General features: G+C 37.2%; 1 protein-coding gene across 2 annotated transcripts; it reads right to left on the bottom strand.

The window, feature by feature from the left end:
• Nucleotides 1–2,093: 2,093 nt before the first annotated feature.
• Nucleotides 2,094–13,872, bottom strand: bmi1b (bmi1 polycomb ring finger oncogene 1b). Of its 2 annotated transcripts, none has more exons than XM_062987537.1 (10): nt 13,504–13,872; nt 6,961–7,091; nt 6,776–6,872; nt 6,269–6,324; nt 5,960–6,007; nt 5,736–5,841; nt 5,538–5,580; nt 5,059–5,157; nt 4,572–4,652; nt 2,094–4,386 (listed from the first exon to the last, which is right to left on the bottom strand). In XM_062987537.1, the coding sequence occupies exons 2-10, from the start codon at nt 7,076–7,078 to the stop codon at nt 4,060–4,062; spliced, it is 975 nt and encodes a 324-aa protein (XP_062843607.1). In that variant the 5' UTR covers nt 7,079–7,091; nt 13,504–13,872; the 3' UTR covers nt 2,094–4,059. The 2 variants fall into 2 exon arrangements, with proteins under 2 accessions (XP_062843607.1, XP_062843606.1); XM_062987536.1 differs by having other exon boundaries at nt 5,736–5,844.
• Between the last annotated feature and the right edge of the window lie 496 nt (nt 13,873–14,368).

The raw sequence follows: 14,368 nt of genomic DNA on the forward strand, positions 1-14,368 counted from the left end.
ATCATCTACATGTGTTAAGAAAGCCGATAAACACTTGAATTACTTGTGCTGGTTTGTAAAAGCTGAATTATCTGGTTATTTGTGCGTCTGGTAGCTCAGCTGGTGCTGAACTGATGATGGTTTAAATCACCAAAGTGCTGCTGTTGGACCCTGAGCAAAACCCTTAAACTGCTAATGACTGGATTGTATTTGGTTCCAATTATAAGACGCGTTTGGATTATTTAAAGGTTTTTTGTTAGTGCCAATTATTTATGAAAATGATTTAGGTTTACATAACGTGCTTGGTAGTACATCAAATTAGACTACTGGTTATATTGTTATTTAAAATTTTATATTAAGGACCGTTTTGTCATCAAAAATAAAAAATCACAGTATTATTAGTGACATCACTGTTCTTTATTTATTAATTTATTTTTCGCCTTCTTTCCTACTGTAATTTATTGTGTTTACTGTTCATTCATACTGTTCAAAAAACTCATTCTTATGGAAAGTTTTCTATTTTTAGTAAAGACACATGAAACACTGAATGTTTAACACGCCTTTTGTGTTAAACGAACTTTGAGCAATTTTATATAATTATCTGACTTATTATACCTTCGTCTAATTGTCATGTTAAATAGAAAACGGCTTTTAAGGTATTAAAACATTACAAAACTTTACATGCCTGTAATTTAAAACATACATAGTCTTAACATACAAACTAACCATAGTGTAGTGAAGTGTATTTTCATACTCCATGCAGATGCCAAAGTAAAAAAAAAAAAATATATATATATCACTAATCAGTCTGTGATGTGAGAGAAATTTGGAAGTTCAACAAAACAGCAAAACAAATAAATATAAAGTTCATATAATAAAGTTTATATATTTTCAAATCGATCAACTTCTTTTTCACATGAATACTGATTTGGCACTGAAGGCACTATAATGCCTTTCCTGAGGTTTTTTAAACAACATTAAAAAAATAAACATAACTCGCTTCAAAAGATCCTTTTAATAAATTTATAGACACGTCCATGTTAGTGGTGGAAACTGAAAACCCTAAAATTTTGAAGAATTGCACTTTCGTGTTGCCAGATTTCATCCATGGTTACACACATGGTCATCCACTTTCGCAAACAAAATTCGTTTGAAGATAATAAGGGTTTGAAATCACATTATACTAAGATAAATGACCCTCCGCCCCCCAAAAAATTAGCCCCAATTGAAATATCATAAGGTATTATACTCAGTGGACAATAAATATTTTATTGGTACACAACAAAAATAATAAATTATCCTGTGATTGTCATCATAGACTGGTATGACGTGGTGGAGGAGTTATAAAGTCTTATAGCAGTAGTTATGAATCCTTCTGTACAGCTTCTTGTTACATGGTGGATGTATGAGCCGGGAGTTGGAGATGCTCTGTTTAATTAGGCTGTGATGAAGGGGTAGATAAGCATCCAGCATCCTTCCCTGAGATACCAGCTCCAGTGAGACCACATTGCTCCCAGTGACCTGTCCTGTCTTTATAATTAATTACATTTGTTAAGAATTTCTGTTCTAAAACCAGTCGTTTCAACACTAAACTAAGATGGTATGAATTCGCTTTATTCTACATTATTAGGGTTATAAACAGTGCCTCCTCTAAGCACTAGATAGAGAACGAATGGATCAGGACGAGGTGACTTTCACTGGCCTCTCTGGACGCAACCAAATGGATAAATAGGGGGCGTTGTGGAATCTTCCATGACACAAAAAGGGGCGTCTTAGTTTGGTACGGAAGCCTCTCTGAACCTGGGGTGACCGGAAGCACCAATTTACCGAAAATTGTCCGAATTAAATGTAAACATTTCATGTTATTGTACGTTGGAAACGGGAACGTACTGTTTATTGCAGTACTGAGTTGTAACCCCCCTAATAATATGAATAGAAGCTTCCATGTCATGGCTTAGAAACATGCTTGACACTTAAAGGACTTCGTTTAGTGTCTATACGTTGTAAATAAAGTGATTAAAGTCCATAAATCAGGTTTACTGGCCACTAATTTGTACCACAGTCAACATTAACCAAAAGATAAGAAACATGTTTATAAAACTCAATTCACTGAGTAATAAAAACGTAAAATGTTTATTTAGATAAAGGTTTTTATATTGTACAACAGAAAATAATATACACTGGCCTAAAACAGGCGGCCAAAACTAAGAGTCATGAAAGTTATTAAGCACAAAAGACATTAAATACTTCACCCACAGCATGAGCAATTACCACAAACATTAATTTAAACACTCATTCCTGCATTAGGAGTTTGTTTGGCTACGAGCTGACTGTTGGGGTGGGGACCGAGGGTTCAGACTGAGCATCATTTTACCAACCACCAGCACATTTCACGTGTAATCCTGAAAAACAACCCGGGCAACATTCTGTCCATTATCTTCAGTCGGTTTCAAAAGTACAGTTCAAACTTTAAAGAAAAGCATCTAGACAGGGCACTCAGGTGGTGCAGCAGTCTAATACTGTATCTCACAACCATGTAGTTTGTGTCTTCGAGTCTGAAGAGGGTTTTTTCATTGCAAATGCAAAGGGAAAATGTGAAAAACAGAAAAGCACTTAGTGACTCCAAGCACATGTTTATTTCACAACCAGTTAAAATTATTAAATTAGCAAAAATCAAAGAAGGTGGAGACCAGACTGCTGAGAAGTTACTGTAAGTGTAATTAAATTGGATGAATCAGTGACACACTAGAAGCAATTTAGGATAGATTTGGATAATAACTCAGCACAACTAAAGTTAGCTTACTAAAGGAACATTATTAGTGTTGTTAGTTTAGTTTGGATCTGTGATTTTTTTCTGTATAAAAAGCATGAGATCTGAATATATCCCAACAGTCCCATCTCCTTATAGATGCCACTCACACCAGGTTTCTAAATGAGCATTCATGTTAGTGGAATTTTAGTGCTAAGCAATTCTACATCAAAAAATTCAGAGGGAAATATAATTTGCAAGAAAAATGCAGGCAAAATTCTGCACCATGATCAAACTTGTACAATTTTAACCTGTGAATGTATGTTTGCAACCAGTAGCACAACTGCTCTGCTGTGCTAATAGCTACTTGGACAGACAAGGCAACAAACTTCCAATGTGTTTGAGGTCCCTTGTACACATCGTACCTGCATTCATAAAGGTAACAATATCAGATGGAATTCCCAAATTGCAAGCTGGACATGACTAAAATGGCAAGTAGTGTCTAAATTGCCAAGTGTACCACAGTGAAAGGCCATATCAGGGCTCATCCAGTTTTAGCCTTACCATGTCCGGAGACTGATGCTCCCCTTGTTTCACCAAATTTCCAAAAACAGATGCTTTGTTTATATGTGCAAATGATTGTGGTAATTTACCATGTGTTGAGCAAAGATTAGATTTGGAAATACTTTGGAATATGTTTAACTGGCATGTTCCTTTACACAAAATACATTCAAAAGACAAATTTTAATAAAGAAGAAATAAATCTGGTTACATCCACTGTTGATAAAAGAGGAAAAAGGCCCTGTTTAAAGACTGTTATTTGTATTGGCTATGTATTACTAATTTTATTAGGCCACAAAGCTTGATGCAAAACTAAAGATTGAGAAAAACATAACAGTCCTTAATGACGGAATCCGTAACCAAACAGTGGATGTGTATAAGGCAAACACTGTATGAGACATAAGTCTTAATGTTGCTATCTTGTCTACATAAAAAAACAATATCTACACACTGCTGTCCGCTACATGAGTGATTTGGAGTTTATACAATGTATAAATGTTTATTATCCGTGAACTTGCTTCAGCTAATGTACACATCTTGATGTCATGTTCCACACATTGTGTCAAAAACAGGTATACGTCTAAACATATATAATAAAAAGAAACAAGGTGGTTTGAAAATAAACTTCAGTCTCATGCAGTCTCACAATCGCAGATATGTAAAAAAAACTGCACAGTACTTCCTTACATCTTCATTCATAGGAAAGTTCAAAGTTTGCATGAGCTTCTCTGAAGTGGGATGTTTGATTTTTGCGTCCATAAGTCCTTGTGTTACCCCAGAGAGCTGGAGCCGTTGAGTGCGCCCTTGCTGGATTTGTTGCCGAACGAGACTTGGCCGTTGGGGCCGGCTTTGGTAGAGACTCCGTTGACTGGTGAGAGATGAGGGAAGTGTGAGGATTTGATTGGAGCATTTGGACTTGACAGACTGGAAGATGTAGAAGGAGCTGGAGAACGAAAGGAGGGACTGTTGGGCTTTTCACTGCCTGAGTCACTCTCTGTATCAGGCTTTTGGCCTATAATCCCACAGCCTGGCATGCCACCCAACTTCAGCTTCTTACAGCTGGGACGAACTCTGTACTTCAGAGGCAGTGGCCCATTCTGTAAAAGCAGTAAGCAAAATGTGTGAGTCAGGTATAACTTTTTTGGGATGCAAATATACAGCATTTTAGTCGCTAACACACATTCCTGTAAATAATGTTCTTGGTTTTCTAGTCCAAGAATAAATGTAGTAGCACTGTAGCAGCAGTGAGAGAGCTCAGAGCATGAAGTAAAGCATTTCTTACCCTCCTCCAGGTGTAGATGTAAGCAATATCCATTAGTGTGTAGTAATCTTTTAGAGGCTCGTCTTCGTACATGACTTCAATCTAAAAGAGCAATAGATCATCTCATTTACAAACTGCATTTACTCAAGTTGAGAAACAGAGACTTGGAGACCCCTAAATTTTGCCTCCTTATCAATTCCTCCCACTGTGTGTGGGGTTGAAATGACACATTTGCTTTTTAGACAGTGAATATGGAGATCTTCAGGTTTAGTTATTTTGCAGCCATTGCCTGATTCATGTAGGTGTTATTGTGTGTTCTCAAAGTGCTTTTTAGATTTCTTTGCCAAGGCTGCCAGTAATTTCCAGCTTGACTGTTTACTCTAAAATGTAAACACTAACCGTTTCATGTTCATTACAAATGGCACCAGGACTTTTGAATGTTTTCCTGCATTTAATGATAGTCATAAAGAGCAGAAGCACTGTTTAGAATGCTGTTTTAAAAACGTACCTGGAAGGTGCAGGGAATATCCATTTTACTTCGAAGAAACTTCCTGATATGCATCACTGTCATGGCAGCAGGGCACTGCAAATATCGCTTTACATTCATCTGCCAAAATATAATGATTATAAATTCAAACCTTCATTCAATTAAAGTATATTTAATAAGCATGTGTGTGTTTGTTTCGTTCCGTCTCTAACAGATGCAGTCAAGCTATTCCTATTAATGTGGGTACAAAGAATTGTAATCAGCTGTAATCAATTAATCACTAACAGCAATTGGGAGGTCATGGCACAGCTGGGTCTAAAGCCCATCTGGGAACACTTGTCACAAGACAGGAATAAAGCCTGGACAGGATCCCAGTTCATCAAAAGGCATCACACATTGTGTGAGGAACATGTTAAAGTCCACAAAACTGGATTTCTTATTTCATTTATTTCAAATAACTTTATGGAATTAACATTAAGAAGCTAACAGGATGCAGTTACCTCTTTTGTGCTTTCTTTGTCTTTGCCGTCACCACTTTCACATCTATAAAAAATGAGAATAGAAAAAAACAGAACAATGAAAATCCACCTTAGATAAATCAAATGCGGTAATTTACAGAATCATCGGCATCATTTATACAGATGGATGGAAAAAATCCATCTTACAATTCAGTTATTTGTTCAGATGTGAAAACCCACCTGTTCCGATCAAAAAACTCAATAGAAAGGCTGATGATCTCGTCATCAGCTATAATTCTTTTGTCCTCATCAGCCACTTCACCCCGATCTTCATTTGAGCCATTAGCTGCTGGAAAAAAACAATACAGCTACTTCATTTGCGTGCAATTTTTCATGGTGCTGACTCATAACAGAAAATACTGTGATTCACACAGGACGTTCATTATTCACTGAAACTGTTTTACCGTCAACTGGATGTGCTGCATAAAAGTCCCTTCTTCGTTTCATTTCATCTGAACAACAACATTCAGATAAGCATATCAGTGCTTTGATAAATGGCAAACAGTATACAGCAAAGGGGGAAGCTGCTCTTCCTCTATGGAACTCATTATTTCAAATCATTATTAACAGATACATCAGCAACAACTGCAAAATATTGGCAAAATAATTTGAGGTAGATCTTTAAATGATGAAAACATATAAAAATGCAGTTAAAAACTTTCTATGGGGGATATCTAGAAAGGTAGCCTTTAGATTAAAGACTAGACACTTACTTTTGAACAGACCAGGCACCAGCTTATACACAATATCCTGGAGGGTTTTATCTGATCTGGAATATACAAAGTAATTTATGGTACTATATTACTTTAAAGTTTCATCTCAACTGTTATCACCATATAACAAACACATAACTCCAAACATCCAGTATAAATTCACTTATTCACTAACATTTACAGCTTACTTGTGAAGAAATAGATGAAAAAGTTGTAAGTTGAAAATGGTTTATTGTTTGTATTGTTCCTACACAAATGCTGAAGCTGAGAAATCTCATAAGTATTCACTTTCACTTATTCATTTATTTTTACCATTAGCTTAATCATGGTCAAGGTCGTGGGTGTTTCTACATCACAGATCACAGATCAAGTTCTTATTTTGGTGTTTTTAATAATAATGATTTATTTGATAATCACACCACAAAAAAAACTGTCATGACATGCATGGCCTATACAAGTGTATGTAAACGTTTGACCTGTTCTGTATAAATAATGAAATTGTGTTACCTGATGTTGAGCAGCGGTTTGGTTTTGTGCACTTGCACATCACATATGGGGCAGTACTTGCTGGTTTCTAAATAGCGCACGATGCACATTTTACAAACTGTGGAGAAAACACGCAGAAACTAAAATCAGTACACGCAGTTACCCCACGGTAACTCGCATCAGCCTGATAATGGGTGCACACTTACAGGAGTGCAGACACTCCACGATGGTGGTGGCATCGATGAAATAACCACCGCACAACACGCACATCAGGTGCTGGTTCAGCTCCGTGATCTTAATCCGCGTGGTTCGGTGCATCGTCATGTGGATTCCGCACCTGATCAACAAACAAACAAACAAACAAACAAACAATCAGCAAAGTGGCTCGTTTAGTGCTTGGTGTTCTGCAGCAGCTGTTTCTACATAGAACATGTGTCAATAATTTAAGTATTATACGGGGGTGTAAAGAAATACCAACATGTATTCATGTGGCTTTTTATCACATTGCTCTAACATTTGTTTCATATTGTTTTCCAGAGGTTTCCACTTTATTTGCAATAGTAATAATTAATAGTGGCAACAGTAGCAGCAAAACACAAATATGACTGATCAAAACAAACTGTCCAGCTTTTTGTAGTTATTACTTTATTTAACACGCCCAATATAGCATAAAATAGATAAAAACAAAAGTGTTATTTAACACTATTGAGAGAACAAGATGACTTCTAACAAACTTCTACCCTAAAAATACTAAAATACACTAAAATACCAGGATACTGCTCTTCTTGAACTAACATCACACAAGTTAAGCATTTAGTTCTGATGTCGGTGTCATACCGTACAGTCCTATAATGTATATTAAGGTAAATTAAATAATTATGTTGCACTAGAAGCTTTTTTGTGTTCACACTGCATGCAATGTGGTTACATACAGGTAACACCGATAACCTATAGGTTCAGGTGAAGCTATACATGCCTTTTTATCTGGTTTTAAAACTGTGCAAAATATGTATTTATTAAAGCTGTGATTTGGACTCGTACCTGATGCGGACAGTTTTCGTTTGCTTTAACAAGATTCTCAACGCACTAAACCATTGACCCCCAAAAGTAATTGTGGAACTTTAAATCAGTAATCAGCTTGTAATATATCGGGTATGGCATTACTGAATCAAATCTGATATAAGAATTATTCAGCTCATGTTTAAAGCCCTGAGACCTGCAGTATTAATTTTATCTATACAGTCACAGAAGTAATTTAAGTATACATGTTCTAGTAAGTGCTACGACGAAAAGTATTAATATACATCAAAAATAATTTTACTCAATTAGATTGGAAACAATAAAAATAAAAAAAAATTTGTGGCATCATGAATTACTTGGTAAATGTTGATCCATTTAAATTCTTTATGCAAACATGGTTGCGTCGCTGTATATCATCATAGCACCTTTATTTTCCCCTCACTGGTTCAATTTAACTAATTTGCAGTCTAAAAGACATATACTGTATATACTATACTGTAATAATCCCAGTTTCTTTGTCGTAGATGTTGGGTCATGAAGTAGGCTAATAAGTATAGGATAGGTGTGGGACAACTGGCACGTAGTGTTCGCTTATTTAAATCAGATTTCTAACTTATTTATTTAAACTACTGGCAAATGTCTATAAGCCCACAGCAAATGTAGGTTTTTGTTCAAACAATTCAGCAGTTTCCCTTTTAAAATGATAAAGGACAGTGCTTAATAATAAAGGTGCAGGGCAGGATGTGAACAATGAGGTGTACGCAAGTTTATAGAATTTAATAGCACAGTGTGTTAGTGTTGATTTCTAAAAAGCAGTTGCCACTGCGAGTTCTTATTTTATTATTTTTGCTCTTTACATCTTTGTATGTCATATGCATAACTGTCACATTCATAAAATACGGGTTTTTTTATACAGTTATAGTCAATGTGTTATGTTGTTTCTGCACCTCTTACTTTTGAGTCCACTGCGCATATTTTGCTTCATAAATTCAATTTGACGGATGCAAAGAAATATTACAAGCCGTGTTCACATACTTAACGTCCCGAGTCATATAAAGTTATTTTAATAGTGATTGAGAAAATGGTCAGTGCCAGCCTAAGTACAAATAAAAATATCTCTTTAGCGCATCCAAATTATTTCTTCACATTGATGGAAAATGTGTTATTCCTACAGATGAACGACAAAGATAATTTGTTGGATAGATTTGTGCACAGACACTGTTGTCACTGCGCTAAAATTCTGGACAATATTAAAACAGTTGTGTAATTTATTCAAACACTTTCGGGAGGAAAATGCTGCACAGGGCTTCTGCACCAGATCTCCATCAACAGATAACAATAAGCATCCGAAATCTAAAGTTTATTCAGTTAAACAATGTTAATAACTAATGCCCCGATTTGTTAATTGAAGGGCTGAGTATTTGCACACAGGTTTATCAATTAATCTAACTGCGCAAAAATCACATTTTGTTCTGTTGTTTGAAGATTCAGCTTAAAGCTACCCTGTTACACATCTTCTTTTGGAGAAAAATGGTTTATATTACAGTTAGAACTTGATAAAGTGATAAATAAACTTGATAAAAAATTATTAATATATTTTATAGGGGCTTATTAAACCGCAAAATATTGGTTTGGAACATTTTTCGTGTTTAACCTAAAGTTAATTTGAAAAATAACTAGAATTTCTCTTTGGGGTACTGTTGTGGGATACGCAAAATTTGACCCAAAATAAATTATATCTGGGAATGATTTTTAAATCTGGCGCTAAATTAGCGGGCATTGATGACGTGGCACCTTGAAGTGCGCAAAAAGTATAATTTTTCAGTGCAGCCTATAAATTTCTTTATTTTCAAGTAAAATATAACTGCAATCTAAATCAGGAACTGGCGGAGCGTGTGGTAAACCCAATGAGAAGGTAAAATGTTCTGCAGTGAGAACAAAATCAGCTATTTTTTGTTTTTATATTAATGTTTAATAATAAATGCATGCGCGTAAGATGCTGCTACATATCTGGTACCAAACTTCGAGTATTTAGGTTTAGTGGTATTTCTTAAAAGCACACATTAATTCGTCCTACAATTAAATAAATGAAGACGTAGAAAATGCACGTTTGATTTTCTTTAGGGATAGAGGCTTACATTAAAGTACATTAAATCTTTTGTACCGTTATGTTAAACTCAATAAAGGTGCACGATACACCCTTGGAACTTATAGAACAATACATACTAAAAGTAAAAGTGCATTTAAATTCTATAAGACAGTGCATATTTTAAATCATAAACGTATTTAATGTACCTTATGTAAGTAGCTACCCATGTAAAACAAATACACCTTGAACCAAGCAATTGTGCCACAAGAAATTGAAATCATTTACCTTACATTTTATGTTTTGACTAATGTTTTGATATTAAGTGATTTGATCATGGCAGTTGTAGCCTAGTGGTTAAGGTACTGGTCCAGTAAACAGAAGGTTGCCAGTTCAAGCCCCACCACTACCAGGTTGTCACTGTTGTGAGCAAGGCCCTTAACCCTCAATTGCTTAGATTGTATACTATCACAACTGTAAGTCGCTTAGGATAAAAGCGTCCGCTAAATGCCAAAAATGTTAATGATCAATTTAAGATTTAAGATCAACATGTATATGGTGGCTCAGTGGGTAGCACTGTCGCCTCACAGCAAGAAGGTCCTGCAAGAAGGTCCCCAGGTGGGGAGGTCCGGGTCCTGTCTGTGTGGCGTTTGCATGTTCTCCCCGTGTCTGCGTGGGTTTCCTCCGGGGGCTCCGGTTTCCTCCAACAGTCCAAAGACGTGCACAAAATTGTCCATGACTGTGTTCGACATTTTCCAGCACTTTTAACACTGTAAATGGGACAGGAACTTGATCTTAAGCTTAAGATTTCTTTCAGTTCATCATCCGTCATACATGACCAGACGTGGATGAGGTAGCTAGAACACGGGCTATACCGAGACTCGCAGTTGCTATGGCGACCGCGCTGTTGGCACCGTGCCAGTCTTCGCGGAGCCGATTCATGGGTATAGAAAATCCGACAATTTATATTGCTTAGTCATTTATAAGGTGTCACCCACTTCCCTCTGAAGCCCACGTTGTGGACTGAACGACGCTGCACCTCGGCTGCCATTTTGCCACAAGGTCTCGGCTGGAGCCTGAGCCGGGCTGCCTGAGACCCGCTCGCCATTGTTCGGCTTCAGTACTCGGTTATGAACGCACGTTCAGCATATTCGCGCTCCACATGCGTTTCTGCTTCAACGGGACTCTAATCGGTTTAAGTCGGATTAAAAGGAAGTGAGTGAAGCGTCCCGCCTTCCCCTTTCTTTCAAAGTGTCGAGTAGACGAAAAGAAGGAAGCTCAGGAGCTCAGAGAGAAGCGATCACACCGTTTAAACCACATCAGCTTCTGGAGGCAGCAGGAATACTGTTGCAGTTATATAAAGTCACACAATAAAGTGTTCCATATGTTTTATAAGAAGCAACAAAGAATTTAAACTCGATTAATAAAATGCCGCTAATTCTTTGGGTTCGGAGACTCTCGGTTTCAAACCCACGAGGCTTTTAAAAATCGTCCATTCTTTATAAAGTTGCCTTATAAAATATTTGGTTTACCTCATAAACCTTTAGTCTGTAGTTCTTTGCCATCTATATTGTCGCTATTTTTGTGATTTATTTATTTATAAGGATTTTAACATCATGTTTTACACACTTTGGTTACATTCATGACAGAAACGGCTCAGATTCATCAGTTCACAAGTTTAACGTCGAACACAGTCATGGATAATTTAGTATCTCCAATTCACCTCACTTGCATGTTTTTGGATTGTAGGAGGAAACCGGAGCTTCCGCAGGAAACCCACACAGACACGGGGAGAACATGCATTCAACACAGAAAGGATTCTATTTTGGAACAACATTAAAAAAATTAATCAAACGTAATTGATCACTTCTGGCTCCTGACTATAAATTTACAACGCTGCAGAAATGTTCGTTTTTGAAAATAAAAGTCCTCAAGTGCTCTTTGCCAGACATCATTTTAAAATAAATGTTAACACAACTCTCAATAGGTTGTTCTGACACGATTTTGTTTCGCCCACATATAAAAAAAATACTTTTTTTAAAGTACATTGATTCCCCAACAAAGATTCTTTCTTATCTTTAATTAGTCATGCCACAGAAAAAGCATCTGGTTATAAAGAAGTGAGTGACTTTGCTTCTCATTTTACCCCGGTTTTCTGGGATAAATTTTCTCATTGTGTGTGATTTTTAAAAGTACATGTTTTTTTTTATATTTATTGTAGTATTTGAAAATCTAATCTAATCTAATAGGGAGGATGCTGTTACCAGCATGCTTGCTTAAAGAGCTCTGATGACTTGGGTCCGCATGATGCCTGATACCAGTTGCTGTCACTGAACTTTGTCATGTCATGACTATGAATAAACATCTTGACAAGTCCACAACTGAGGCACAACATGTGACAGCATGAAGCACGTTTGATTTTCATTATGTGTAACAGAAAAAAAGTGTGTTAATCAGATAGCCATAAGAAACACTGGAAAGTTCAACTAAAATCCCCTGTATATTGACGTTTGGTGATTATGTAAGATCAGGTAAATCTAAATAAATACACCAAGAAAGTAATTAATCCAACTCGGGGGAAAAACTCAATCAAGACCAAATATTCTAATCTGTGGTTCCTAGATTTAGTGAGAATAACTTTGCTTCTGAGTGTTTGTTTATATATAACGTTTGATGTTATTATGTAGGTATATACCAGTGCAGTAGGTAATAACATGTAAAATTCGTGTATTTCTGCCTTTACTTGGCGTTAGCTTTGCGGTTGTTTTTTTTCCAACAAAGTCGCATAATTTAACGATGCGACATTTAATCCGCTGTTTTATTTCTGAACTGTAACTCATTATTTTTAATAGCGTGGACATATTAGGAGTGGATCAACATATCTTGACTTGTTATTGACAAACACTAGGCCTATTTACCCACTATATAGCCTGTTAATAATTTTACAAACTTAAATTAACGCAGATCACAATGAGAAAATCTAAACACCGGTTAAGTCCGCTGTTCCGTCATTCAAGTTTAATTATTAGAAAAAAAGCTACACAGATCATCAGGGACACAAAACTATTCTGAGAGGCAAAAACGACACTAATTAAACAATATTTCAGCAATAATCATAAGCAGGCCGCACAGTTCATGTAGAGTTTAGCCATCACAGCTGGTGCAAGAACCTGAACCACATCGTGAAGATAAGTTAATTAATTAAATAAAACAGCTTAAAGAAAACATAGGTGTGTTTATTATTTTTTTTTAAATCTGCACCGTTAGGAGGACACAGTAATGTACAATCCGATCAGAATTTTTATGTCTTACCAGAAACAAATAGAAGAAAGTGGTGCTACGCAACTGCTCGGCTCTTACGGTGAAGCGGTCCAACGTAAAGCACACAAAGCTGAGCCTATAAACGACTTACACGATCGTAATAACGACATAGGCTAGAACACAAACTGCAATATTTGGTAACACAGTTATGCTTTGGGTAAACAATTTGTCGTGTTTAAATGAATCTTTCACGTAGGATGAGATTCACGGAATCGCACGATGAGACAACATCGAGTCACATTGTGCAACAGAAGGCGCTCGCACACGACCATGCTCGGTCTGAACCGTGTACTCTTGAACCGTCGAGCACACACAAACATACCTGCTCGTTTTCCGTGATAATACCTCCTCAGTTTTTGGGAACCCGTCGAAACTTGAGAGTGGATCAGCAAAATACGAAAGCTACCCACCAAGCGGCCATCTTGGAGTGAAGTGCAGACTGGCTGTCAGTCGCAGCGGTTCTAATGTAGCACAGCCGCCGCGCTCATCCACACACACACAACAGCCTCCGTGCGCCTTTCACACCCAGACAAAACAACTACATACACGGAGCGATCCGATCCAAACCAATCAGATCAGATCAGATCAGCTACAGTCCGGAGAGCCGAGCAACACCCAGCCAGCCCGCGAACAAAACGTGGACGGTAAATCCCGGTACAGTCCGCCTTCTATACTCCAGGGTTGTAGAACGCGTTAGGTGCTGCTGCATCGCTCGGAAACTGACACCACCGTCCCCAAAATGGCTTTTGGTTCGACCGCCCCGCTCGTGGTCACGTGGTCTCATTCCATACAGGCGGTCTGGGAATTGGAAGGGGGGTATTATCAATAGAAGACCCCCCCCCCACACACACACACCCACCCCCGGTATAAGCTTTCTTTGTGTGGGATTCCCACCCCATAGACTGATAGGAGCCGCATGCAAAGCAAGCAGACATACCGCATATTAGCGGCAAAAGACTGAATCATACATTTACTCTCAGAGTAAAACGTGAGTTCAGCACCCTCGAAACATGAAGCATCTGTTTAACACGACGTTTTGTCCCTGACTAAAACGACACACGAGGTTTTAATTTTAACAGCCACGTTTACTTACCCAATTTAACACTGATTGTTACCCGACGTGTGTAAAACTCTTCTTTCGTTCCTACAAAAATTCAACTGTATGTTCTATCATTTCATTAAGTTTT

Source organism: Trichomycterus rosablanca, chromosome 25 (genome assembly GCF_030014385.1).
Source record: "Trichomycterus rosablanca isolate fTriRos1 chromosome 25, fTriRos1.hap1, whole genome shotgun sequence".
Taxonomy (NCBI): Eukaryota; Metazoa; Chordata; class Actinopteri; order Siluriformes; family Trichomycteridae; genus Trichomycterus; species Trichomycterus rosablanca.

Excerpts from the sequence above, each read along its gene's own strand:
- bmi1b (XM_062987536.1), bottom strand. The coding sequence starts at position 7,078 with ATGACGATGCACCGAACCACGCGGATTAAGATCACGGAGCTGAACCAG. Across the intron at positions 6,008-6,268 it reads GGTGCCTGGTCTGTTCAAAA|ATGAAATGAAACGAAGAAGG; the intron begins GTAAGTGTCTAG and ends GTTGTTGTTCAG. Across the intron at positions 4,653-5,058 it reads ATATTCCCTGCACCTTCCAG|ATTGAAGTCATGTACGAAGA; the intron begins GTACGTTTTTAA and ends TTGCTCTTTTAG.